Genomic DNA, 27,983 nt, shown 5'->3' with positions numbered 1-27,983 from the left:
TGTACCTTCCGGTACTCTGGCACTAACTCTTGATGTTTCGGTGTGTGTGTCTCCACAAGTTCTTCAGCACTGCAAGACTTTAGGCCGAGATTACCCCAGTAACCTCTCGGTCGCTTTCCAGTTTATAGTGCTCTGAATGCTTGGCTAATTGGGATATTAGTGTGGCCTGTTCCTTTCTTCCATTTACTGGCTGCAGCCTGAGATTATAAGGGGAATGAATGCTATTGGTTTACGCAAACCTGCAACACACACTCGCCTTCTTTCTGTTCTCCTGCTCTCCAATTTGCGTTCGCATCATTTGGCAGACGTATCCATGCATTATTTGGCAAGTCAGAAGCTCTTGATGCAACACAAAACATCTTTGAAGCAGTCTCTCTCTCTCTCTCTCTCACTATTTATCCTTTCTTCTCTTTCTCCATCCCTCTCTCCCCTTCTCCTTTCTTGTCACGGAACCCCAGTGTAGTCTGCAGGCATCTGGTTGAGTCATGGTCCAGAGGAGTGCAGGGAAGGTCTACATCCTGCCTTGTTAATCGGTGCTGCATCGCTGGGAGATAATGAGCTCCCATTGGACCGGGCGGTTCCATCTGGCATTCTGCCTCGACCAATGGGAGTCCAGCAGCTCTGGAACCCGTGGTGATTGCAGATGAGTTCAGTGCCCAAATTCCCACTAGGCTGGGTCCACACACACACACAGCGCCCCCCCTCGCCCCCCCCCCCCCCACGATCCTCTTCTGTCTCTTCCATACGCTGTGCTTTAGAGTCGCGTTTCCCAAAAGCTATTCAGCCCTCCACCCTCTTAATGAGCCGATAATATATTTTTTTTTACCCCAAAATGTAGCCTTGTCCAGTATGCTCATCCTGTTATGGCACTGCTCCAGTGTGTGGGTGGACCCCACGGTCTGGTGTCGAATCCCAGAATCCAGTAGTTGGCAGACCCTCTGCTTTTCCTGGCTTGGTCCAAGAGGGTTAAGAGTAGCTTCTGTGGATTGTTGTGGATAGGCACTCCGGCCAGCATTTGCATGTGTTGTTGTGTAAGGACAGAAAATTTAAACCAGTGTTTACACCCACATTTAAAGACAGACTCGCGGCACAGAGTCCGTACATACCAAATAGTTTGAGGGGGGAAAAAAACATAATTCGTTCTTCCTAGTTGTGGTGCGACTCAGTCTCAGTCCCACAGAAAGATTGTGCTGTTCACTCAGTGGTGTCTCTTTCCATGTGGTTCCTAGTCCAATTCAGTGCATTTTTTATACTCTCCTGAGCGATTAGCAGCTGTGTGGACCAGCAGAAGCGCTCACAGCCAGTTGTGGTCATGGCAGTGCTGTGAAAAGGAGACTCTGGTTAGCCTCCATTTTATATTAGTTTGAGAAGAAGCGCAGTCCGCAGCCGCGAAAAACTGCAATTTTGGGTTCGTTTCCTGTCTCGTCGTCTCATTTTGGGGAGCCAGCATCTGCTTTCAATCTTTCGCCGCTGTCCCGCAGTCGGTAGAGAAACGGGGGGGTCCGTCCCGCCTCAGATGCACTTCCCGCATCGTGACGTTGGCGGGGGGGGGATGGAACATTCCGGAGTCGGCGTTCCTCTGCTGCGGGGGCAGGGGTGCGTCGTGGGGGCGCGTTCCCCTGCGTCTGCAGCGGCACCGCTCCCAAAAATCGGGACGGGGGACACCCCCCGCAATCTGGGCCGAGCCAGAACCAGACGGGCCAGCAGGTCAAAAACACAGGCCTGAGTGCAGCTTCTGAAAAACAGGCGACTCGCAGTAATCTTCATTCCGTGTGTGTATGTGTGTGTGTATATATATATATATATATATATATATATATGTATATATAGCATATTTCCAGGTTGTGCTCACTGGTATGATTTGCACAATCAGGATTTTTCCGTCCCCAGGTGCGATGGTCTGGCAGTGCAGCTGCAAGGCCTGAGCTGGATTAATGTGTTTGTGTTCTCGGCCGGCCTAGAGATTGAAACAGCAGTTTGCAGGTGACCCAATCTGCCTTGTTAGTTTATTTATTTATTTATTTTTTGTGTGTTTCTCTTAGCTTAGTTTTTATAGCCAGATGTTTTCTTAACTAAATCCCATTTTGGAACAGCCAGTGACGTCACTGTAATGCAGTGTTTATGGATGTTAGCTTTGCGCTAAAACAGGGACTTAGCTTTGTGCTGATGCAGGAACTGTTAGCTTTGTGCTAACACAGGGACTGTTAGCTTTGTGCTAATACAGGAACTGTTAGCATTGTGCTAACACAGGGACTGTTAGCTTTGTGCTAACGCAGGAACTGTAAAAGTTGACAGTGCTGAACCTCGCCTTCTGCCACATCTCTGCAGAAGACGGTAGACACTGGACCTGATTACGTAACTGTACCCCATGGGCAGTTCCTCAGCGCACTCTAAAATAAGCTTATACCTAAATCTGCTTGTTATTTTTCAAGGAATAGCGAACCTCACCAATCTCCAAAATGGTTTTACTAATGGTGTATTTGACTCATCTTTTCTCTTGAATTTTTTTAAAATGACATTTGTCTTATTGAAGGTCTGTTGTTGGTAACAGGAGGCTGTGGTGCTGTCAGCATTGCTGTGCTGTACAAGAAAATCCCCTTTAAAGTGCCTTTTATAACCTCTCTGACAAGAAAAGGTAAAAAGTATTGAAAACGAAACCGCCAGCAAGCATAAATCAAAACTCTTACAAAAGGGATGCATTCTGGGTCAACCATAGACGACTGAGAAGACCCGTCGCTGGCAACCTGAGGAACGAGAGAGAGAGAGCGAGAGAGTGATGGAGAGACGGAGGAAGAGAGAGAGACAAATGAATGAATCAGCTTTGTCTGCTTACTCATAAAACCTCTTTGAACTTCCCACTCTCTGATTTTCTCAGACGGGGGTTTCCCGCCCGCCCGATGCCTGTCAGTTGAGTGTTTTATTTTACACCTGCACGTTCTCTGGATGATTTGAACTCGCCGTCATTTATGACCCCAAATGAGGTTCACTGTCGTGTTCTTTTATACTCTACCCACAAAAACTGCTCAGATCAGGTGAAGCTGAGGGTGGAAACGTTCCCCTTCCTCAGTTTCCACAGTCAAAACAAGTCTTCTTTCCATATTAAAATGGTTCTGAGATGAACAGTCACCGACTGAACGAAGTTCATGCCGTCCCAGTCGGGTTGCTCCACTTGCAAGTATCTCGCAGACGACTAGCCTGCAGTTGAGGTGTTTTAATTGGGTGTTTATTTATTTGCACGTATCCAGTTGAAAATACAAAAAAGATTTTGTGCTTTTCTCTGTTTGGTGCTGTTTGGACCTGTGGACCCCATGTGTCCTTGTGTGTCTGTTTGGAGAACCTCTCACATTCCACAGAGATCTTTCTGAATTCCTCCCGTCGTAGTTCTCCCGACTGGCCCCCCGTCCTCACCCGCAGCGAACTGGCTGCCCTGCGTGTGAGGGTGTGGAAACCGTGGCGGACTAGTTTAAGAGACGGCCAAGTCACTGTGAGAGTCGAACTGTGTGCGTGCGTGTTCACTGTGAGAGTTGAACACACAAACACACGCACAAACAAGCAGATGGGCACATGCACACACACACACAAGTACACAAACGCACACACCACGCTCATGAACACACGTACACTTGTGCACACTCACACCAGTACATTCACACTCACATATGCACACACTCATACTCTCACACACACACACTCACATTCAAACACACATACGCACACACACTTACACACACACACTCACACACATACACACACACATTATACACACACACACACTCACACATAAACCACTTGTCAGGTCTCAGTCACACATTGCAAAAGACATTACTGAGAAAGTCTCGGTTCTCAGTCATTAGAGGACATTACAGGACACTGGGCCAGAGGTCAGTCCCACATTACAGGAGTCCTTTGCGGTCCTTCGCACTACCTGTTAAACAGTGAGGGTCTGACACTCCAGGAAGTTTCCACTGACTGCAGCAACCCGTGAACACATTTCTCAGACGGCCAGCTGTTGGCCGGGACGATTCGGGGACGATTCGGGGTGGTACCACGACCCTGGCGGGCAGAGTGGGCGCGCGAACTTTTCCGGTTGAGTCAGTTAGCTGGAAACAGCCCGGCGCAGCCGCATCATTACGAAACTGTCGCAAGCTTGTGTTATTTTAAAATTTTAACTGTGAATTAACAGCACAGGTTATTTAGCTGGGAGCTTATGCTAGAAGCAGTGGTTGAAGGTAGAGTGTGATATTTTAGACTTGTACATCCAGGAGCATTTTACATTGTGTGTACAAATGTGTTCATCACCACTTTCTTGTCAGATGGTTTGGTAATGCATTGCATTATAGGATGCATTGTATAAAAGAATGCATTCCTCACCAGATGAATCATTTTACTGAGAATTACACACAATTTGATGCATGAACGTACCTGTCCGAGTTGCACCGAGCTGAACGTGCTTTAACGTGTGCGTCTTGTGGTGTTTGTGCATTTTGTATCACGATTACTGAGCAATGAAATGCCAGTGCAGTAAGATGCCCAGGCGTGCGTGTGGAAACATGCTCTTTGTTGTTGTCGTTGTTGGCTTTCAGTGTCTCCCCTTGGATGCTAGTCTTCGAGTTGTTTGGTAAGTGCAGTTCGTGACCTGTACAGATTAGGCCCGTCTGCATTGTCTTTGGGTCGGTTCTTCCGCTGTTGGAATTTGGATAGCTATCGATAAACCCCATTAGCGTCAGCCGTGCAGGTTCTTGGCTGCCCTGTGAGGAATGGCTATACGTTTAGTTAATTTTTACACCTGAAGGTTAACGCAGCAGTGAGCTGGATAAGAAGGCACCCACAGATCTCTGCATCTTGACTTGTATACGTGATCTTGCTGGGATCGTTTTGGGCTGCCTCCATCAATCGAGCCAGAATGGAGCTGTGCTCGCTAAGCATGCTGGGTAAATCTTGCACTGCAGTTGAGAGTGAGGGAGTGAGAGTGTGTGTGCTTTTTTGCCATGTCATTCAGGATAAAATTCCTTCTGTGCTGTGCTCTCACAATGACACTAGGAACATACATACAGGTTTTTAGAGAATTATGCAGTCCTATCCAATCCAGTGTGTGAACACATGATCTCTGTGTCTTTGCAAATGAAAATATGTAAATTGATTTATATTTATAGTGTAAGTTTACCTAAAAATCTTAATTTTACATAGACAGTGTTAATTTAGAAATGCATTATGTGAGATGGTAGTTTCAGGAAGCTAAAATAAAGGTATTTTGATTGGGTTTCACTTAATAACTCTTCATTATTCAGATCTGAGAAACAATCTGTATTTAGTGTTGTATTCTTATGACAATTAAGATCAAGGATAACAACACTATAAAGTTGAATTCTGGCTAAATATTCTTCTTCAACTATACTTACTGTGTGCTTGGAAGTTTGTTCATCTCAAAGATGAGTATCTTGTCTCTGGTATTTACGTTTTCGTCAACAGTTTAATTAGTACACTTCGAATCAGTTCATTTTAATTCCTGGAATAATCCTTGCAGCCCTATGTATAGAAACGGGGGGAAAAAAATAGAAAGGTCATGTTGGAAGGCGATTGACCTGCATTTGGGTTAAACTGTCAGTTGGTTTTCAAAAACTGGCAACATGTTGGTAGAAAAGCTGTCACGGCCACAAATTTCGCCGAGGTTGAAATATTATCGGAGCGTTCACAGATGGCGGTTTTTAGCGATGTCACCGGAAGACTTTTTCCGGTGCCTAATTGGCAAAGCTTGTTTATGTAAATCACTTTCGAGATGTCTGTTGTGACTTACTTTTTCGATCGTGATTTGTAAGTTGGCCCACACGTTGTTGAAAACAGGCATTTGCCGTCAATGTAATTAAATGTTCATTTACATTTTACTCTCTCTCTGATGGTTTAGAATAATGCCAGATTGCAGTTAGTCTGTGGGGTTAAGATCACTTCTCATTGGTGAGAACAGGGAGTGGGTGTGACTACCAATCTTCACTGGCCACACCCGTCACTCCTGATTGGTTTAGCGTTCACTTCTCATTGGCCAAGCTATCGTATGTTACAGTTTTTGTTCTCACCGCCAGTTTGAAACGTAACAGGCCATTTCTGTGTTATTTATTATTGTTCATCTGGTAATTATTTTGAATGTATTTTGCAAAGCGTTTTTTTAGAAATAATTTTGTGAAATCTTATGTCCATAGCACATTTTCGTCATGCTGAATGATGCATACAATTTTGCAGCAGCTACGCTCTGTGCAACGTACTCTTTTGAAATCTGACTCGATTTGAGTTCGTATTGACAGTGAGTCCGGAAAAGCTTTTAGCTTTTTTTTTAGGCGTCCAGTTGTCCCGAGCGGAGTTGCATTCTGATAGGGCCGCAACGTGTGGGCCCCCTTTCCTCTCTGCCTCTGCAGCTTTCGGTTTCTCGTGCTTATTCCTCGCCCCTTGCTGTTAAGGAGGCCAGCGCAGGCAATGCCGATGTACCCCCCCCCCCCCCCTTCCCCACCTTGGCGTGGTAACTGCATTCCACTCTACGTGCCAGATGTGGTAAAGTTGACCACGATCTAAGGGAAGGTTCATTACGTTTGCTTGTGTGTTTATTAATTTGCAAAGGGCCTTTTTAATGAAAGCAGTAGATGCTTAAATGAGCAAATGGGCTATTTACTTTAAAATACAACGGTTCGATGAGCAGATGGTGGATGGGTATGAAGTGCATGTGCCTCAATGAAGGAAAATGAATGCTCTTATGATAAATTCATGCATCCTAGAGATCCCAACTCAGGCAGCATGCTGGCTGGGGTGAGTGACTGGTGACTGTACGGGGGTGGGGGATGGGTTGGATTTCGGTTGCTCAAGTTCCCGCCAAATCCCCACTGACTGGGAAAGGTAGCAGTCGAGAGGGTTTTGTTTCACTGTACTGTCACCACGACCCTTGAGAGAAGAAACGGCCATTTTCCTGAGATCTCTGAGGCGATCTTTGCCTTTCGCCATCTTTTATTTGATTAAATTAAAATATAAAATCCTGAAAAGTGACGCCTCCCCCCTCACTTGTTTAAGGCCATGTTAGAGACGTTCTCTGGCTGGACCGGGGCCCCCTGGTGGCCTGTTTTTTCAGCGTTCGGCCCTGCCGATGACACGCAGGCATGAGCATAAAGGAATGCACCAAATTTGGCGTTACTTCAGAAGATCACACGCTCCGCCGATCGTCTGTGGGTGTGGGTTGGCCTGCGGCCCGTGCCCCCTGGACAGGAAATGCCGCTCGCGCACAAATCCAGACTTGTAGGTTATCTCACAAAATGGCAGCATGAATTTGTTTAACCCTTAAACGAGTGTGCGAGTTCACAGACATTTGATTAGAATGTTCTGTAACTGAACGTTCTAATGCTGATGTCACAATCACTACCGGCAGCCGAAAGCAATGGAGTTCTAGAACACTGGCTTAGAATTTTGAAAGAGCCCTCCAAAATACCTGTTCTTCAGAGGGTGTAGGCGTGATGCAGTCCCCAATTATAATGTTGCGGAGAGAAACCTGTGCATTATAGCGTAGGCCGATAAGAGGTGAGCACAGCAGCGGGCTTTGTGGGGTCTTGCTAATGCCTCTCCACTTTTAAATGTGTGACTTTTGCATGGCTGTTGTGCATTTTGTTTTGCATTCTGAAAAAGCAGGATTATGTCGTATATAAGGGGTAGTGTGTTACATACCAACATTTTCGTGATTGAGCTTCAGTAAAAAAAAAAATAATAATAATCTTAATGTCTCATTTCCAGGCTTGCAATTTCATCCATTACTCATTTAAGCTGGTATGTGATGCGTCCATCATTTCTGTTCAGAACTACAAGTTCATTTCCACCACACGTGGCTGCAGTACATTTCCTGGGTGAATACCACTCATTTTTGTCTGCTCACTTGTCCCATGGGATGTACTAATTATCTGCCATCAATGAATAGACTTGTATAGCCTGACTGACAGCTGCAGTACTGAGGGAAGTGTTACCGCTTTTGAGGTTTTAATTAAAGTAGCTACATGTTGGTTTTATGCGGAGCTTGTCTCTTTTGAGACTGTTATGTAAAACTCCTCTCCGGCTCAGCTGTAGCCCCCGTCTCCGTGCATCTCTGCGTGCAACAGAGGAGCCAAAGTTTTCGTTGCAGACGGCAACGGCGCGAGTTCCGCCTGGATCGATTTGGGAGGCTGCGGCAGGGAGAACCGCTACACACGATTGGGCGCAAAGGGGGGGAGGGGCGGGGGTGATGAACGCATTTTGGAGAAAACCTTGTGTGCCTTCGTGTCTGGTGGGTGTTTGGAATCTGTGGTTTTCGGTGCGGTGTTTATTGTCAGTAGTAGTGGGCGGAACTGAAGACAGCGAGGAGGAGATGAAAGTAGGGCACGCTGGCCTGTAACCACTTTTCCGCCCTCCCTATTACACAAACTGACAGTTAAAAATGAACTGTTTGCAAGTTTAAATCTAAACTTCAAAAAATCTAATTTCTTTCCCAGGCAGTCTAGACCAAGTAACTAAGAAGACCAAATATGAACAATGAGAGAATAAAATGCAGAATTTCCCATTTAAATCGCAGAATTTCCCATTTAAATCGCGTAGTTTTATTATATAAAACTACATGATTTAAATAAAAATAATAATACATTAACGGCCTGATTTAATTAGACGTGTAGCATGTGCAAAACCTTTTAGCACATTCAAAACCAATAACATGACCAGTGATTGGCCATGGTATTTGTTTTGTACCAATCATTGGTCGTGTTATTAATTTTGTGTGTGCTAAAATGATTTTGCTAAAGGTCTTGGTAAATCAGGTCCTTAAAGTATAATATCATGTGATGGTAACTAATGTGCATGTTTTGAGTATCTTGCGCACGCTACTCAGTAAAATAACCAGTGAATCAGTTTCAGAACATTGATCCTGCTGGCACGTAGTATTTGTAAGAGTTGATTAACACGAACATTTCTGTGCCTCACTGCAATCTCGATTTGAAATAATGTGCGTTTTTGCTCTGATGTTTGTTTTGTAGATGCGATCTAGCCACTTCCTGCAGTGAGGGAAACAATACTGATTTCAATCTTTATGGATCTGGCCTCCAGGCGGTGATTAGCAGGGGGCTTGATCACAGCCATGTCTGTAGACAATGTCATTCTGATGCAGAAGTCCAGGGTTCTTAAATTCAATACTTGTATCTGTCAATCTCTTATGGATCATAAGGCTTCAGCTGCTGTTGATTAAGGCAAGGGACTTGATCCGAGCCTGTTGTAGACATGTTTCTCGATAGCAGAGTCCAGTTCTTTTAAAATGTAAAATCAAGGAGCGTCTCGTGGCATAGCTTGTGGAGCACTGTCCACATGCTCATTACGAGCCGCGACGCAGGCGGTTCGAGTCGGACCGCGCAACCTCTCCCTCTCTCTTCCCGTCTCTCTACACTGTCCTGTCCAATAAAGCTAAAAAAAATTTTTTTTTAAAAGTTAAATCATTTTACCATCGTGGTAAGAATATAACAACAGGACATCGATCTGCAGCCAGGCGTATAGCTGGAAAAACGAGCTGCTCTTGGTAGTACCCAGCGCTGTTTTTCTGGTGTGAATCTGCGTGCCACTCTTCTCTATTTTTAGCGCACAAAGGCGTGTCTGGCAGAAAGTGGCGTTCCTAGCATTTTCCTGGAATGCCGTGGTTGTCTTATGCCATTTAATTTCCAACAAGGCCGAAGTATCTGCTTAAGAACGTGACGAGATCGTGCTGTAACGCAGAGAAACATGCCTTTCCACCTCGAGCCCCGTGTAACATAGCAGGTGTACAGTAGAAGATCAGGTTGCCTAACATTTGAGAAGGTGTGTTACAGGTAGGTTGAGGAACACCTTAGACGCACACTTCACCTGGGGAAACCACCTTATCCACTGCCCCTCAGGTGTGATTTACCTGAAGAAAGAGCTTGTTAAGATTCAGTCATCAGACTTTTTTGTGGACTAAGAGGGAAAGTTCTGCAGTTTTCCTGCAGGTAGATTAGACTGTTCAAACAAACTGGCCCGTAGCACAGCAGTTTCTCCCTAATCTATGTGTTTGACCTTGTGAGGACGTGCTTTTACTCTCAATGGCTGTTATCATAAGGTAGTGTGCTTTTTCAGCTTGCATGAAAAGTGTGCACAAATGGTGTAGAGTTAAAAATGCAGTCTGCAAGGACCAGGATGTCATACAAAATGAGGTGTAAAAATTTAAAAGAAAATGTCAACCACTGTTCAGTCACTGTGACCCAGTAAAAAAACATAAATAATCTTTTTTTCTTTTCTAATTTTAAATACAGTTAATGTCGTAGGAACATTGAGTTGTGATAATGTAGGTACATAGCACTTAACCCTTTGAAGGTTTTTTGGAATGTTTTTTTAATCGGTCTTCTAACTCAGCGTTCTAGAACTCCACTGCTTCCAATCACCATTAGTGACTGTTACATCAGCATTAGAATGTTCAATTTAGAACATTCTAATCACATATTTTGTGATCTTACTCCTTAAAGGGTTAACTGTTATCCATGCTTCATACACTGGAGCTTCACAGCAATGTGATTAGTGTGTAAAATGGTAGTGAAGGAGAACATAAGACTGAGACGCAGGCAAGTGACTCTCGGCTCTGTGTCGCCCCCCGTCTGCGGCCGCAGGTGGTACAAGCTGCACTCCAAGACGGGTAAGAAGGAGAAGGAGCGCGGGGAGGTGCAGGTGACGGTGCAGTTCACGCGGAACAACCTGACCGCCAGCATGTACGACCTGTCGGCCAAGGACAAGCCGCTGTCGGCCTTCGGCAGGCTGAAGAACCGCATGAAGAGCAAGAAGCAGGACGACGCCGAGTCAGCGTCCGCCATCGTGCCCGGCGGCGTCGGGGCGCTGACCCGCCGGAGGCCGCGGCTGCCGAGCGACGGGGGCGGCGAGGAGGAGTACGAGGACGACGAGGGCGGGGAGGGGCGGCGGAGCAAGATGCGCAACTTCTTCCTGCGGGGCAAGCTGCGGAAGTCGTCGGACACGCGGTCCAGCACGTCGCTGGGCTCGGAGAGCAGCGAGTCGTCCTCGCGCGGCGGCAGCCTCAGCCCCACCGCCGGCATCAGCGTGGTGGTGTCCGACCTCTCCAACTCCCCCAGCGAGACCAGCAACCTGACGGCCGACGACAGCCCCGGTGAGAGGCGCCCGAGTCTGCCAGGGCGGGGGGGGGGGGGTCTATTTCTTCTATTTTATTTCATCTATTTCGTCGTCGTCGTTTAATTCTGCAGCTTTACGGCAGCGGTCGGCTAACTTTACCTTACGTTCACGTACATATTCTTCACCAGACAGTTTTCAGGCTTTGTGCTTTTGAGGTTCTGAGGCTACGTGTTATAGCTTTTCTTGACTTGTTGGAGTTTGGGGCCCTGAGCTCTTTTATTTTTCAGAAAGTAATGCTGATGGAGCTGAAAAGAGGTTTTCATAATATTTAGTGTTTGAGTTTGCTGTTTTTATGGCTGTCAAGATCAAAGAAAACATTCTCCCCCTCTGCACACACACAGACACACCCACACACACTCCCTCTCTCTCACACACACACACACACAGATACACACACACACAGACTCTCTCACACACACATACACACACACACATTCACACTCTCTCTCTCTCACACACACACACACACACAGACACACCCACACACACTCCCTCTCTCACACACACACACACACACAGATACACACACACAGACTCTCTCACACACACATACATACAACCACACATTCACACTCTCTCTCACACACACACACACACACACAGATACACACACACAATCACTCTCTCACACACACAACACACACACATTCACACTCTCTCACACACACACACACACACATTGACACTCTCTCACACACGCACACAGACACACACGCAGACACTCTCTCACACACTCACACACAGACACTCTCTCTCTCTTTCTATCTCTCCCTCTCCCTCTGTCTGCGTGTGCATTCACACTCCTCTCTCTCTCTCTCTCCATTCGCTGCAGACCACACCACCCACCCGTCGCCGAAGCTCATGACCCACAAGCGGGCGTTCAGCGACGAGGCCGGCCAGGTCACGCAGGCCCCGCCTCCCCAGCCCCGCGCCGTGCAGTCGCTGAAGGCCCAGAGCGGCGCCCTGTCCCAGTCCTCCCTCTGCGTCAACGGCAGCCACGTCTACGCGGCCGAGCCCCTCCCCGCCGGAAGCCACGCCACCCTGGGCCTGCTCCAGAAGTGCTCCCCCCTCTCCCGCTCCCTCCAGAACCTGACCCGCCGGGCCGAGGACCCGCCCAGGCCCGGCCCCGGCGCCGAGGGCCGCCGCTGGTCCTTCGACAAGCCCGGGAAGGAGGAGAAGGCCGCCGTGTCCGCGCAGGCCGCCACGCTCGTGGTTCCCGCGGCGACGACGGCGGCGGCGGCGACGGAACCGGCCGCCGAGGGGAAGAAGCAGAAGAAGAACGGGCGGAGCGACTCGGCAGGGAAGGGGGCGGAGCATATCGAGGCCCCGCCCCACGCTGAGGAGAAACATAAGGGCTGGTTTGGCTCTAAGGATTCCCACAACAAGCCAAGGTGAGTTTGGGCCATTCTCAGTGACCTTTTGACCCCTAATTGCTGGCTCACTAGCCGGCTGTATCAGAAATGCCTGCGGAACCAAGGTGACTCTGGCCTGGTTGTTTCAGTTTTCCTGTCACAGGGGCTTATGGGATATAGCTGCTATTGCTGCTATATGTAGCTTAGCGTGAGATAAGATGGCCGCCCTGGGAAGGCTCAAAACAAAATGCACGTAAATGGGGTGGTCCAGCTCCTGGTCACCAAGACCTGAAATGAAGGCCTCTGAGGTTTTGTTTGTTGGGCAGTTATGGCTGTAAGGTGAGTGTTGTCACAGAAGTGGGATCCTTCATTCATCTGATACAGGTATTGATGAGCATGCTTTCTTTTTTTTTAAGTCAAGTCGACTTCACCATTTCAGGAACAAAGGAGCTTGGTTTCCATTCTGGGTAGTGTTCTTTTAAGGATTTTAATTTTTGTTGGCCATCAATTATTGCATTCCCTAAATCATAAGTAACCGAGAAGGTAAGTTTGGGCAGAAACGGGGGGACTGGAAGCCTCTGTGGAGTGGGCTCTGTGAGACCTTCCGGATGGGAGTTCTCTGGTCTAGAAATGTACTTATCAGAGCGACCGTAGTAACGGCAACACCAGAGAATTCAAAGAAATGGCGACCAATGGTGTCAAGCCAAGGGGGTCAACTCTGCAAGCAGACACCATACCTGTCAACTGTAAATTCCTTTGACTACTTCTGCTCTTATGAATTGTGCCAGATTTGTGTCTGACGCCATTTCCAGAATGGGCTTGTCGTAGCAGACACAGTCTCCAGCATCCAGATCAGTTTAGGGTCTCGAGGGCCAGACTTTAACCCCACAGTATGGTGCAACAGGGAAAAGTGTTTGGTGATTAATAGACCGTTACAGAGTCCGTAGAAGGCTCACGACTCCCGAGACTACTCTGCCTGTGCTAATTTAACACTGATCATTTTTCCAGTCAAGCAGACCCTGCATTTGTGGAGTAGGCTAATGGGTGCGGCCTGCTAGATAAATCTGGGAGAGAAAACACAAGGGCTGCGTGCAGGCGGTGACGGATGTAATATTTCAGTTGATGGGAACCTGGAACGATGCCTGGCTCAGATTACTGATCTGGGTCCAGTTACCCCAAGCGTCTGCATTGCAGATAGGGTCGTAACCCTCCCGCAGAAAGCATGTTAAAGCCAGACATTACATTATATTACATTACAGGCGTTTGGCAGACGCTCTTATCCAGAGCGACGTACAACAAAGTGTATAACCATAACCAGGAACAAGTGTGTCGAGAACCCTAGAGAGAAGTACCGTTCAGGGAACAACCGCATGGTTTGACTTGGACCCTGTGGGTTAAACTGATTAACACCGACCAACCAGCGCACCACGAGTTTTACATTTCACAAGTTCAAGTTCAAGTGCTTTTATTGCCAGGTATACCTTGACTTTGTTCTAGTAAAATTATATATAAAGTGCAACGGGACAAGCAGTAGAGCATTTGTAATTATAACTGTGCAGCTGTTTTTTTGAAAAATCATGAGGACCCATTTATTGTCCAAATAGGACTACTCAATTGTATAAACTTTTCAGTCTGGTTTATTCGTGAGTTCATGAACTCACAATCTTTGAGTTAACAAGCCCAGTTCCCTAACCATTGTACGACCTTTTTTTCTATGCATTTTCCTCTAATAATTCACCAGAGAGCAAAAATTGAATATACCCAGTTCACCTGTTAACACCATCAGTCCTCAGCTGGAATTCAACAAAAGAGACTGACACATATTTTCTCTCAAATGTGCTGTGTGTTGTATGGCTGCAGTACTTTGTTCGAGTGCCTGAATTACTCAATGTGTGGGCTTTTTATGTTCTCCCCTCGCCAGAGTGATGCACTGTGGGTATTTTGTCAGAATCAGCAAAGCTAAGGCAGTGTCTGTCTTTTTAGCTCAGAATGACACACTCTTGTCAATGTGAATCGCTTCTTTTTAGCACATTATCAAGTAAATGCCTCTTGTCTTTGTATTTTCTCTTTTCTAGGTATGTTATGTACGACGTCGACTGAGCGGTATAGCCTACTCTTTCAATATACTTGTTATCTTAAGGCACAGGGGCAGCTGCTATTGTGGTGTGCTCAGGGCGATATGACGTTTAAAAAGGAAATGAAACTAGTCTGCAGCGCAGACAGAGCGCATTCTGAGCACACACCAATGGCTCGCTGGTTTTTATTTTTGGGTGTTGGCACATCTCAACTTTCTCAGGCAGTCTGTCAGCAAGGCGAGTGAAAAAAAACTCACAAGGAAAAAAAAAAAAAAAGTTCGCACCCGCAGTATTACCAGTGATACTTGAATAAAAATTAAAACTGAAACTGTCTCTGGTATTACGGAGGTGGCAGCGCGGTGTTGTCTCGCGGGTCGAGCTACGCTCTTGTCATCCACGGAGACGAGCGGTTTTGTGCTTCCTCGGAGAACAGCTTTGCAGGGACGCGCAACCGAGGAGAGCCACAAACGATAATCGGTTTCAGTAATCAGACGAAGTTTGTCGCTCGTTGGAATTAATTCCACCGATTTTGACACAATTGGAACGCTCTACTCTCTCGCACGGACTGCCTTATCTTAAGCGTGGCAGTCCGCGAGAGCAGCCTTTTCGTCTCTTCCTGGCTGCATGCCCCCAGCTGTTAATTAAGAGCGGAACTGGAGATGGATGGTTTGAAGTAGGACTGAAATACATTCTGCCTGAAAAAGTTAATCACAGGGTTGGGTCTTTTCTTATTTTATTGTGGTGGCAGGGTGTAAAATGTTCAGGCTTATTGATCACAGAAGTTGAGCCCCTGCTGATTCAGCTCTTTGCTATCGACTTGATCCCACTCCGTTAACTCTGACAGTGCTCAGTGCTCTTGTGGACATCCCTACAGCGCCCCCTGTAGGCACTCGGGGGGTAACGCCACTGCTGCAGTAGCTCCTGTCATTTTATCATCCCCCAACCCACCGCCCCTTTGCATGAACAGTGAATCCACCCCCTCACAGAAGTGTTTAAAATTAAAAACTTTATTCTAAAAATGAGTGAATTAATTGTATATTTATATAGTGCTTTTCATGCCGAGCACTCAAAAACGCTCTCCAAAAAGGAAAAGGTGTCGGGGAAGTTGACGCAAAAGGCAATGCAGTATATTAAGAAAGAGTCCGTATCAAAGTTAAAGTCTCAGTGTAAGGGAAAATATACAATGCAGAAACAAGATAACATAAAAAATAATTCTGAATATTAAGTCTAGAGTAAGAGATTTAAAACACATTCCATAGTTTAGGGAGCCCGTACAGCCAAGGGCAGAGCTCACAGGCGAACGTGTGGAGTGTGTTTAATTTAGAGGTGTGTTTTTATAATCAGTGTGCTATGGAAGATAACAAATGAACACTAAGAATAATGCATTCATATTTATGCACTTTATTTATACTGGACTTTCCATAGATTTAGAGTGCTTCACCTAATCATGCATCATAATGTACACAGAATGCATATAAAAAATATAAATATAACACTAAAGCAGTAAAAATGACAACAGTCGTTAAAAAGAACAACGAAATTAATTGTATCATTCATTTAAAATTCTTCATTTTGTAGAGAAGAATTTCTAATGGGGTTTGATGTCAGCAGCAGTTAATGTTCTTGACTGCACAAGGTCCATAACAAAATGCATTTCATTTACATTGAAAATTTTCAATGCTGAGATCAGTCAGGTTAGTGCACAAATTGTTTATTTTCCCCGCATCAAGAACATTTACTTTGGAGGCAATTATTTTCTTACATCGGAAATCCGTTTCTTGGGGGGTGGTGGGTGGGTGGGTGGGTGGGGGGTGTCTTATTGAGAGTTTCTGTGTCCCTCAAGGTAAATACACAACTTATGTTGATGGAAAGGTCCTCTTCAGAGTAGGGGTGCTGACGCAGTTTTTTTAAGGTGGTGGAACCAGTGTTTGTTTTCAAAGGGACCCTTTTTCAGCAGACAAATAACAGAAATTCATGCTTTGAGCATCGCCTTGTACCACAGTTGGCAAATCTACTCAATACTGTTCCCATTAATTACACTTCTGAAGTACTTTTCTTACTACAGAAAAATTGGTTTTACTTTCGTTTTTTGTTTGCGTAAAGCATTTTTGGGCAGTTTTTGTATGATAGAGTGATAAACAAACTATTATTATTATTATTCACAGTAGTAGTAGCAATTAAAAGTATATAGATACGCCAAATGGAGCCATGTGTTCAGTGTAATCATGCCTCCATTCTGGGCAGCAAAAACCTAAATTTACTGATTTAAAAAAAAAAAATAATAAAAAACAATCTGCTGGAAAAGTGAACCCCTTTCTGAGGTGGTAGTTTATTTTGGCACACCACTAACCACGAGGACCCTTTGTGCCTTTCCTTCACAGCCCGGAAGTGTCTCCTAAGGTAGAAACCTGCTCAGACACAGTCCCCTCTCACCCCTTAACTCCCTCCCCAGATAACCCCTCTTGTGCTCCTCGTCCTGCTTCTGTCATTGGGCTGGCCTCACCTGGCCTAGCGCACCACGCTAACCCTTTCACACCCCCTCCAGGCACCCCAACCATCTCTCCTTCCAACCCCTTTTTCACCCGACTGCAGTGTAACCCCTTCTTCGTAGACCTCTTAGGCGACCATGCCCTAAAATCAGCCCCGCCTGCTCCCTGTCTCTCCAGTTCCCCCCTCTGGCCTCCGACAGTTTCCTCCTCCTGGTCCGACCCGAGTCCTGCCCAGGACTGCCCGGAGGCGGAGCCTGGCCCCGCTGTAGGTGTGGCAAGAGAGAGGTCTCATCTTGGGGCACTGGGCACAAGGGCGAGGGCCTCCCCCAACCCTTTCGTCACTTCCCCTGTGTCAGAAAACTTCAGTGAATGGGACGAGTCTTTTGAGGCTTTTGCTGCAGGCAGGTTGGGTTCACAGAAGGGTCTGGCTCCACCAACCCACGTAACGACACTTCCTCCGGAACCGGCCGTGGACGAATCGTCAGAGAGGATGAAGATGAATGAAAAAAGCATGGGGGCTGAAGAAGGCTCGCCCTCACTTTTGCGACGGCCCACCAAGATACCCGTCTTGCAGGGTAGTCAAAGCCAAAGGTTTGACTGGACACAGGGGCTGGCCGTGAAGAAAGACCTGTTTCCTCCGCCTCAGATTGAGGTGTTATCTTGGGAGCGTAGCGAGGAGGTGCTCGGTGGATGCGCACCCATCCCGTTCCGGGAAGAAAAAACAGGCATTGGTCTTTTCTCAGGGTGGGATCCGGAAAAACCTCTGGATTGTTCAGTGTCCTCCCCTCAGTTTGTGAGCGTGGGCTCCCTAATTCCCGACAGCGGCAGCGCAGGACAGCCCATCGTTTCACCCTGCGGCAAAGACCGAGGAGAGGCCACGGAGAATGCCGGGGGCAAAGGCGGAGCGGACGAAGTCGAACAGGGAGAGGGCGCTCATGCTTCAGCCTCAGCCTTCCGCACTTCTGAAGGGGTTGGGAAAGAAAATGACATCGTCGGGAATGCCCCCCCTGCTTTTGGAAAAGAAGAAATGCACAAGATTGCCTCTCTTCCACAAGTTGCTTCAGAAGGGTCTAAAATATCCACTTACGAACCAGATGTCTCTCTCATAGGAAAAGGAACAAATCCATTTTTCACTACCATACCATCGCACAAATTGTCTGAAACTCTCCTGGAGGGGCAGGAGAGCACCACTACTGATGCACTTAAACCAGCGTATGAAGCTTCCCTTGAGAAGACCAGCACAAACACTAAGATTCTTGATTTACCTCAAGTTACCACTCATGCTGCACATGAAAATCTTCATGACTCCTATGCGCACATATTTGATTTTACCAATTCAGTTCTCCCAAATACTGACACTTCTAGCTCGCTTTCTGTCATGATTGCTAATAACACTGAGATTAACAATAACAGCACTAATGAAATGGCTACTAGCCCCTCCCCTTTCATTCCTGAAGGAATCATGAATGAAATGAACTCCAAAAAACCTGTCAGCTTGTTCTCCAAGGTGCTGGAAAGCCCCTCACCTGCAGACTTGGTGGATCTGCCAATCAAAGATGGCAACTCTTTGTCTGATTCTAATGATGGAACACTGCATGAGTCTGTCTCTGACGTTTCCATAAACGCTGCTGGATTTTTGCCTGAGGAGCCTGTTTCCATGGCGCATGTGGAAGTACCTGCTGGATCTCCAGTGCAGGTTGACAAGGAAGACAAACTGCTCTTGGAGAAAGATGAACCGGAAAAACAGAGGACTTGTGCGGAAGAGGCCTTAGAGAAAGAGCAGTCCCGCACATCAACCAAAGCACAAGAGACAATTTCCCAGAAACTTGACAATGTTCCTCTCGCAGATACAAAATCTGATAACACTCTTGAACAACGTACCATTGCCCTAGATGCCCCGTGCAGTGATTCAGATCCTGAAGGTGCATACCAAGAAAAGCGTGAGGGAAAAAACGCAAACTTGAATGTGAAGGACTCGAGCAGCACTTCTGCAGAAATTAATGGAAGCACTTTGTCCGATTATCTGGAGGCCAGAGAACCAGGTCCTCCAGTGTCCCCTGTTTCAGATGCACTTAACTTTGTAACTGCCATTGAAGCGTCAGACCCAGGAAGCAGCTGGGAGTCACATGACGCCCTCTCATCCGAGACTGGAATCGAACGTCTCCCGCTGAAAAACAACGCTGGCGAAACAGCGGCTCCTTCCGTGGAAGGTGGAATTACGCCCTCGTTTTGCACCGCGGATTCATCGACTTCCGCGCCGGAGATTTTTCCGCTGGAGAAGCTTCGCGGCGATCGTGACGTGAGCCGGCCGCCCCCTAAACCTCCACGACTTTTCCAGGATTCGGTTCTTAATGAGCGGCATATGAATGAATACCCTCAGCCCGGACTGGGAGATGAGGCTGAAACTAAACGTCCCGGGACACCCAAGGACTCTTCAACTGCTCTTTTCCAAACTCTAGCTGTGGGTCTTGGGCCTGAGCTGCAGCAAACTGGCCCGTCTCCTCTTTCATCCGAATGTTCTGGTTTCTCAGCAACCACCAAGGACGGGTGGGACAAGACTGGTGCCGAATGCCAAAACACAACTTTCACCATCGTGAAGGACGAGCTGTCCTCGGGGAAGGAGGTCCCACAATTTGGGTTCTCTGCCTTTGACCTTGAGGAGAAGTCTGATCAAAGCTGGTTGACCAGTAAGAGCTATTTCAAGGTCAAAGAGCTGGACACAACCCATTTTGCAGTATGGTCCGCAGATGAAGAGAACGCCATACCAACTGACTCCACATCCCTGGACAAAGCGATCTTGATGGAAAACTCTACTGAGGGAGACTCGACACAAGTCCTGGATGTTGGAACCCAACCCAACACCTCACCTGGGACCTGTTCACCCATCTGGAAAGTAAATGAAGGACTTGGGGAGAGTTTCCTTGACCACGTAAAAGGCACAAAGGAGCAAACATGGACTGAAAGTGTTGAACCCACATGGCAAAGTCTACCATCCTTAAGTGGTCTCTGCTCCACAGTCTCACAGGACCTCATCATAGACCTGCCACCAGAGGACCTTCTCAAGCCACGAGATGAGGAGGAGAAGCAACAGGCTCTGAGGGGAGATCCTCTGGACTCAGTGCTGTTTCCGCAGCTGCAGCCAAGCAACCCGTTCTCTGAGTCCGACATCATCTCTCTCCCAAAGGGAATCGGGTCTGCTATCAACCCCAAGGAGGAGCTCCCTGCTGAAGCAGCTCCTACCCTGAACCTTCACCCCCCCGTTGGCGTTAACCCAAAGTCCAGCCTCTTTCTGCATGATTGTAACCCCCAGGCCTCTTCCACCCCCTCCCTGTTGGCTGAGACTAACGCCCAGGTAGCCTTCTTCCCCTCACCAATCCTGCCCCACCTGCCTGCGAGGTCGACCACAGGGGCCGCCCAAGCCTCCTCCATCGCCCCTCCCTCCAAACCTCCTGCAATGATTGACACACCATTCACGGTTTTGCCCCAGGAGACACAGACGGCTGGCAGCCTCCCGTCCAGTCAACTGAGCAGGTGAGACCGTACAGAAACGTGCAGCGTAATGCCGAGGCTCCCAAACTGTACATGCCCACGGCCTACTCAATAACAAAATACATTCATTTGTGTCCACTTGTAAAAAAAAAAAAAAAAAAAAATTTAGCCTGCCGCATACTCAGATATGGAATTCAACATATGTCAAAACGGCATATACACCGTAACTTGTGTATTGCATGGGCAGGTGAAGTATTTCAGAAAATCTTACTGGGAATTCTGTGAAATACAGTGAGTTCTGGGATTCCCAGGTGTCATGATCAACCTCAACCCTTTCCACAAACCACCAGTGGGACCCTGTCTACAGTTTGGGAGCCACTGGGCTAGTAGCGAGTTAGTACTCTCCCTTGGGTAGTCTACATGGTTGTAGCTGGAGTTTTGGTTCTTTAGCGGTTGGTTAGAGGGATGTGATTCATCCCATGTAGTAGCACAGGCATATTTTCCAGATTTTTTTTCATTGATGAGACATGGTATGTAGAGGTCTTGAGTTACACTTCACTTTAGATGCAGCTTCTGTCCCAACTCCATTATGTTCAGTTCATTGAGGGAGTTTGTTTTGTAGCTACTTTTGTGGATTAAAGCACTGTGAAGAGAAGCCATATGGATGTAGGAGTTTTGTGCTCTTCAAAGTCTTTTCATGGAAAAAATAAAGGAAGCAAGGCTTGTTTTTTCAGCACATTGTCCACAGGTGATAATTTTTTTTATTCCATCTTTCTAGTCGATTTCTTATCCAAACAGTTCAGGTTTAAGTACCTTTGTTCACGGGCACAGCTGACAGTTTATCACACTGGAACCTGCAACCTCTGAGGTTTGGTCTAGTTCCCCCATTATGCTATGTTGCCTCGGCCATTTGATCAGTAAGTAGAAAGTCGGGTTCCTGATTGACAGGGCCAGGTTTCCGAAGCTTTCCGAAGTGTGCAGGTAAGTACCTCACACATATAATACAACATGAAATTAAAATTTTCTTGATGAGAATCCACTGTTCATTTCATTATTTAATTCGTAGCTAAAAGGGGCAATATGTCTTATTTTGGGATGTTGTTCTCTTTCTTGTGACAGTTGCCCTCCCCTTTAACATGCATTAATAAATGTCAGTTGATGCGGTTGAAATTAATGGAAAGTTGCAATTCATTTTGAACTGCCTATTTACAGTTTAAACTGACATTCCTCTCCTTATATCCCCCAAAGACCTGGCAATTCATTGTTGGTTCCTGTAGGGGACATGAGTCTCAAGAACCATATATTCTACTATACTGAAATCTACATGACAAGTAACATTCAATAAAAATCTAATGAATAGTATTTTTGAATATTTTTGTTGTAGCATGCCATCCAGGACAGTTGGATTATGCCAAAACATTTTAAATACTTAACCTTTTTTCTGCCTGGTCTCAGGAGGATATGAGGACATTTATTAAATTTGTCGGGTGGGTGTGGGGGGGGGGCAGGGGTTTCTTTGAATTTTTTTGTGAGGTCTACTGATGTGGATTTGGTGAGTTTTACAGGTGAGGTCAGGTGAGTAATTCTTCCATAGTGGGTGTATTTTATTTTTGTATTTTCTTATATTCATGATCTATTTATAGATTATTTTCATACTTTCCATGCAGTGTTCACAGTTTTAATTTTGTATTATATTAATATTTGTTATTGGTATTGAATATTATATTACTTCAATGACGACTTTAGTAATAACATTGTTCCTGTTTATAAAGCTTGTGCATGCTTCTCTTGGACAGGTCCTGCCCTCTTTGATGATGTAGTATTGGCCATACCCTTATATCAAGCCAGTTACACACCGTAATCATCCACAGAGTCTAACATATCATGGTTTCCTCCATTCAGATTTGATGAGATAATGTCCTTGGGCCCGATTTTTACAGTTGGCGTAGATTTTCAGTGTATGGCCAGTGTGTTAAAATGTGCTCATGAATGAGTTATCGAATGTGTTTATGAATCTCACACATGCTTGTGGTCCATTTAAAAAGAATAATGTGTACTGCTCTACCGTACACCACGAACGTACACACCACTCAACACACATCACCACACACACACAAACACGCACACACACACACACACACACACACACCCCAAGCTCCAGCAGGCCTCACCGTGTCCCTGAAGGCCGTTGTGTTATGCTTGTTTGGTGTGACTGAGGAACCAGAGTGCGGCGGGCAGCCCAGTCCAATTAGCAGTAGCGATCCCTACGCTGATGGGTTCCTTATTTTCCTACACCCCCCCCACCCAACAGGATCTGCCATTCTGGGGGTGGGCCTGTCAACACTTTTGCCAAATCCGCGGTGGCGGGGATGCTACTCCTGCCCAACTCCCGCACCTCTCCCTTTCTAGCGCTTCACCTCAGTCTTGAAAGGCAGGGAAGCACCGGTCCCCAGAGCTTGTGGAGTTACAGCCCCTTTTCGCTTTCTGCGTTTGTGCACAAAATGTACTCGTGTCCTCATAGTTACCGGGAAAAAGAGAAGTAGTTCATATTTGCTATTTACATTACAGCCGGGTAACTCCATGCCTAGAGAAGTGTTCTGTTATAGCGGTATCAGTGACACCTCAAATGGCGTCCTGGTGGAATTTTGAATTAATTGCCTTCTGTTTACCTCTGGGTTGAGTTGGGCTTGTATCTGGACAGCAAGTCGCTCCCCATATGTCTGACAGTTTCTAATTGAAATTAAATGGGGGGGGGGGACAGGATCGGAACATTCTAGTCCCAGCGCTCGTATCTTCCCAATTTTCACACACCGCCCTGGCTGTAGGTAGTGTGAAAGTGTAGCGTTTTTCCAAGGATGGTGAAATGAACCAAGGATTGCATTTTATAAAATTTGGTTCTGGTGCTCTCTCAAGACTCGGGGCAGAAATAATAACCATGGTAATAACTTTTTCCCTAACTTGTGTGTGACTTCTGCCTCCCTGATCACCCCCCCCTTCCCCCCTGTACCTTCATATGCTCCTCCTTATACAGTCCTCACCCTGTCAAGCCACTGAACACCGCAGCCCCACAGGAGGAGAAGAAGTCGGAAGGCCGCTCAGTCCTGGTGAGCGGGTTGGAGAAGCTCAAGTCCACCATTCACCCAGGGCGGGCAGGGCACCAAGGCGAGCCTGAGGCTGACAGGAACAAGGTAGGCCCGGGGGCCCACTGGGCTGCTCCACCACAGTAAGGCTCCTTTTTAATGCGAAACGGCGACTGTGGATCTGATTTTTAAACTTCTTTCTTTGCCCCTGACTCCCCCCCCCCACTCTTCTGCTCTCCCCTCCTCTAACAGGCTTTGTCAGAGGGCGCCGCCCCCTATTATCATCTGAGCCACAACGAGCTGGTGTCTCTCCTGCTGCAGCGGGAGGAGGAGCTGGAGAGGCAGGGGGCGGAGTTTGAGAGGCAGGGGGCGTTGCTGGACAAGCGCGAGGCAGAGCTGAAGAAGATGAAGGTCCAGACCCGGGACCTGGAGGACTACATCGACACGCTGCTGGTGCGGATCATGGAGCAGACGCCCACCCTCCTCCAAGTGCGCTCCAAGCTCAAGTGATTGGCCGGATGGGGGGAACAACAGGGGGCAGAGCCTTTGTAGCTAAGCTTCGCCCTCCACCGTCCCCTCAGCTCCTCGTAGTTTCCTCACTGCTACACTGCTCAGTCGATGTAGTTACAGCACTGGAAAAAATTGCCAGCCAGTAAGGCGGTGTTTTTGAGTTCGCATGCTTATTGCCTTGAAACACAACTTTGTCAAACGGGTTGGGTTTTGTAGGTGCGGCGGTGAAGGTGGAGTTGGGGGTGGGGCTGTGTTCAGTCATGGGCTTCAGGTGTCTCCAGGTAAAAACCTGACTGGAGATGTTCCAGGCAGTATGGCCCCCTCCCTGTGTAGCCTCCGAGTGGGATTATTAATTAGGCACCGCCTCCTCTTCACGAACAAGACTTGTTGTTATTGCCAGATCTCGCGAGATATCAGACAGCAAGCGCACCTGCAACTCTCAAGCTGCAAGCCAAATGAACAAGTAAAAAATCGGACAACTCAAGCCACGTCTGAATGCAAAAATCCCAGAAAGTGTTCTTAGGTTACTGGCCGATCAGAGTTCACAAGGCAAGTCAGGTTTCTCCATGCCCCCATCCCTCTGTTACTTTTTTGTTCTTTTTAAATATTCTTTTTTACGTTTTCATTTAGGCATGTCTGATAACACGTGTTAGCAGCCTGACATAATCTATTTGTGAGCAATAGAGTGTGGCTTATCCAGGCATTGTAGCTGATCATCGATCAACCCAGAGAAACGTATCAACAGTCCCTGCTCTTCCAAATGCAGGCCTTTGCCTGTCGCGGTATTTAGCGTTCACCAATAACACCGCTTATAGCAAAAAGCGCCCGCGCCTTACATTCCACTCTCTCGCCTCTCTGTTCTTCCACGCTGTCCGCTTCGGCGTACGTACACACATCGCTTAAAACGCTTCCAGGTGTGCGCAATGGAAGGGATATATATTAACGCCATATACTGTATGCCAGAAATGCCGAACGCTGCCTTACTGTATTCATGTCGTGGTCGCTGGTCACATTTTTTGCGTATTGGTTCCCATTATTTCTTCTCTTCAGAACTATGGCTTATATTGAAGTCATGTTTCCGTAATATAATTAATTGAAGCTGTGTTGTAAAGTATTTTTGAATGAACAGGGAATTGAGGGGGTGATGGTTATTTTAAAAAAAGGAAAGCAGAAAGGGCGGTCTGTTGCCAAGTTACTAATTCCAGTTTAGTATTATTGCACTTGACGGCAAAAGTACGTTTTATATTTGTGATTTTTGACTAGACTAGCTTCACTATTCGGGAAAGCAATCCGTTGAAATCTTCCGCGGATTTGATGTTTAAATTCTGTTCTCACGTCCCCCCCCCCCCCCCCCCTTGTGAATTGTCTACCTCCCTTTCACACTTCCACAAAGTGAGACTATCTCTGCGCGTTGCGAAATCACGATAGGCTAATACAGGGCGAAATAAATGCAAGTTCTCTGAAAATGCCACCGCTTTAAACACACGGGGGTTGCCGCTGTGATAAAGAAGCACCGCAGAAATCCTGTGACATAGGCCTACTTCACACGTGACTGCACTTTAAAAACTGCTCTTGGCACTGGTCAAACAAATAAGGTGATTTTTCTGAATATGCTGTCGAATTGCGTTTTCACTGCAGCCCTCCTGTGGTTACTCTCTGGGTTTGTTTTTCTGTTACTTTAATTTTTAAATTGCCTGTTTGTGATTCCCACTAATGACCAGGAAATTAATATAATGACTTTCTTCCACAACTGATCTGAACCTCGTTGATAATCGTCTTCTCATTCTCTTTATCGTCATTATTATATTCCTCCTTCTTATTCTTTCCCTTATCCTTCCTCTAATTATTATTATTATTATTATTATTATTATTATTATTGGAATTTCGTATATTTATCTTTTGTGGCCCAGGGAATGTGCATAGGGATTGTGAAAGAGAGGAACGTTTACAGTTGTTAATATTATTCTGTTACTTTTATATGTTTAATAACACATTGATTTTCTTGTTCGTTATTGGTCTGTTTGCTATTAATCTCTGTTGATGCTTTATTAAAATGTATTCTGTTAGTTACTTTGCAATAAAGACTCATAAAATTCATTGTAATGCACATAGAAATTATTTTGGATTTATAGTCCTAATTGAATGTTTGCTATATGAGTTATTGTAAAGGCATTTTAATATGCCCTACTTATAAAAAAAAATATTTTGGTTGGAGTACCATAATTTATGTTTAAATGATATGTATCTGCAACGTCAAGGCAGTCGAAAGGTAGCCCAATGTCTGAAATCAAGTGATCTTTGAGATAATGTATCTTCATGTTCACATACAAGATGCAATGATGGTATTATGGTATTAAACCTGCATGCCATATCAACTGCTCTCTCCGCTATGTATTTGGCTAGTTAATGGTCAATGACGCCGCTGTCATGAAATATTGCTGCTTTTCAGATTTGCCGTGCACTGGTTTTTTTTCACAAGACAAGAAAGTTTACAAACGTCCTTTGCCTTTAAATCAACTACAATAGTAGTCGTCGTGTCTCCGAATTGACACAAGTCGAATAATTTAGAAAACCACAATGCCTCAATACCATTAACTTGGATGGAAAGGCACGTCCGCACGTTCCTGAATAGTTGTGTACTGTTTTCCACTTTCACACGTTGGTCGTTCTCCAAGTTTGTTTTGTACCTGGGCAAGGAAAACGTCCTATTGGACCACCTGGGTCGAGCAGTAAAACGACAGGACGGTTTTTTTCTGGCCGACTGAAATCACTATTAAAATTACGCACGGCAAGCAACGCATTGGAATGGGTAGGAATATCGAGCGCAATTTCTAAAGCTCTGATATTCAACTGATTTACACATAAAACTGTTGGATTGTTATTTTTTTCTTTCATTAAATCCACTGTAGTCTACCTGCGCAATATTATATACCTTTCTTCTGTTTCCATCTCGTGCGTTCCGGCCAAATGTTATTATTTTAAGCTTTTGTATGGCAATATCAGCATGATGCATTGTTGCCCACGGAGATGTTTGACTTTAGCGCTGACATGCTAAATAAAGGACTGTTTTCCCAACTGGACCGCATGCCTCTAAAGTGAATGAGCAAATGCATTTGCTGCATGGGGAAATAATTCACAAAACTGCCATAAACGTGGATAAAGACTGTCATATTTTTAAAAATCACTGGAAAAATCCGTTCAGATTGGTTGACAATTTATTTATAGGGTTTATTTCCAGTTCATAGATAAATAACGGGACGGCTCTTTAGAGCAGGCCGTTATTTTTAGGCGACTGCAATGTAGTTTATGGCCAATAGAGGGCTCTGTTAACCTCAAAGTAATTACGTTCAGGCAAACATGAAGCGCAGGAAGTACCCTGACAACGGCAGCGAGGGTGCCAACATATTTGCCGTTATGGCTTTTCCCGCCTCGGGGTCAATGATGCTACTAGGATGCCGCGTGAACGAGTGCATTGTAATCCTTTCAGTCGTGGTTGTGTTTTACCCCACAGATCAGCGCACCTGTTTTTATTTTGTTTGTTTGTTTTTTTTTGTTTCCTGTTTTTTCTGTTTGTGTTAAAGGCTATTGTAATTTGTTTGTGCATTTCTCTAGATAATCAGACCCAGGAAGTGAGGTCTGCCCCCTGATCTTTTATGTTTCAGCTTGTGTTTTCAAAGCTAGGACCCCAGCCTAACCCCTCCTCCCCCTCCACTCCCTACCCCCAAGATCCCCAAATCTGTTTTTTTTTTTTTTTTTTGGTACATTATTCTTCCATATGTGGAATTGTGCTGGTTGAAATTCACA

General features: G+C 46.1%; 1 protein-coding gene across 4 annotated transcripts in view; it reads left to right on the top strand.

The window, feature by feature from the left end:
- Positions 1–26,276, top strand: part of rab11fip5a (RAB11 family interacting protein 5a (class I)) — a 60,205-nt gene extending 33,929 nt beyond the window's left edge. For 2 of the 4 annotated variants that reach the window (XM_064334746.1, XM_064334744.1), the window contains 5 exons: positions 10,653–11,161; positions 12,017–12,575; positions 17,278–20,631; positions 23,621–23,777; positions 23,922–26,276. In XM_064334746.1, coding sequence (XP_064190816.1) covers positions 10,750–11,161; positions 12,017–12,575; positions 17,278–20,631; positions 23,621–23,777; positions 23,922–24,179 — 4,740 coding nt within the window. In that variant the 5' untranslated portion in view covers positions 10,653–10,749 and the 3' untranslated portion in view covers positions 24,180–26,276. Of the gene's footprint in view, positions 1–10,652; positions 11,162–12,016; positions 12,576–17,277; positions 20,632–23,620; positions 23,778–23,919 lie in introns of all 4 variants that reach the window. The other 2 variants (XM_064334745.1, XM_064334747.1) reach the window with 2 other exon arrangements.
- Positions 26,277–27,983: the final 1,707 nt, after the last annotated feature.

This window comes from Anguilla rostrata, chromosome 5 (assembly GCF_018555375.3).
Source record: "Anguilla rostrata isolate EN2019 chromosome 5, ASM1855537v3, whole genome shotgun sequence".
In the NCBI taxonomy this organism is placed as follows: domain Eukaryota; kingdom Metazoa; phylum Chordata; class Actinopteri; order Anguilliformes; family Anguillidae; genus Anguilla; species Anguilla rostrata.
The sequence above is the reverse complement of the archived record's forward strand: the minus strand, read 5'-3'. Positions and strand labels throughout refer to the sequence as shown.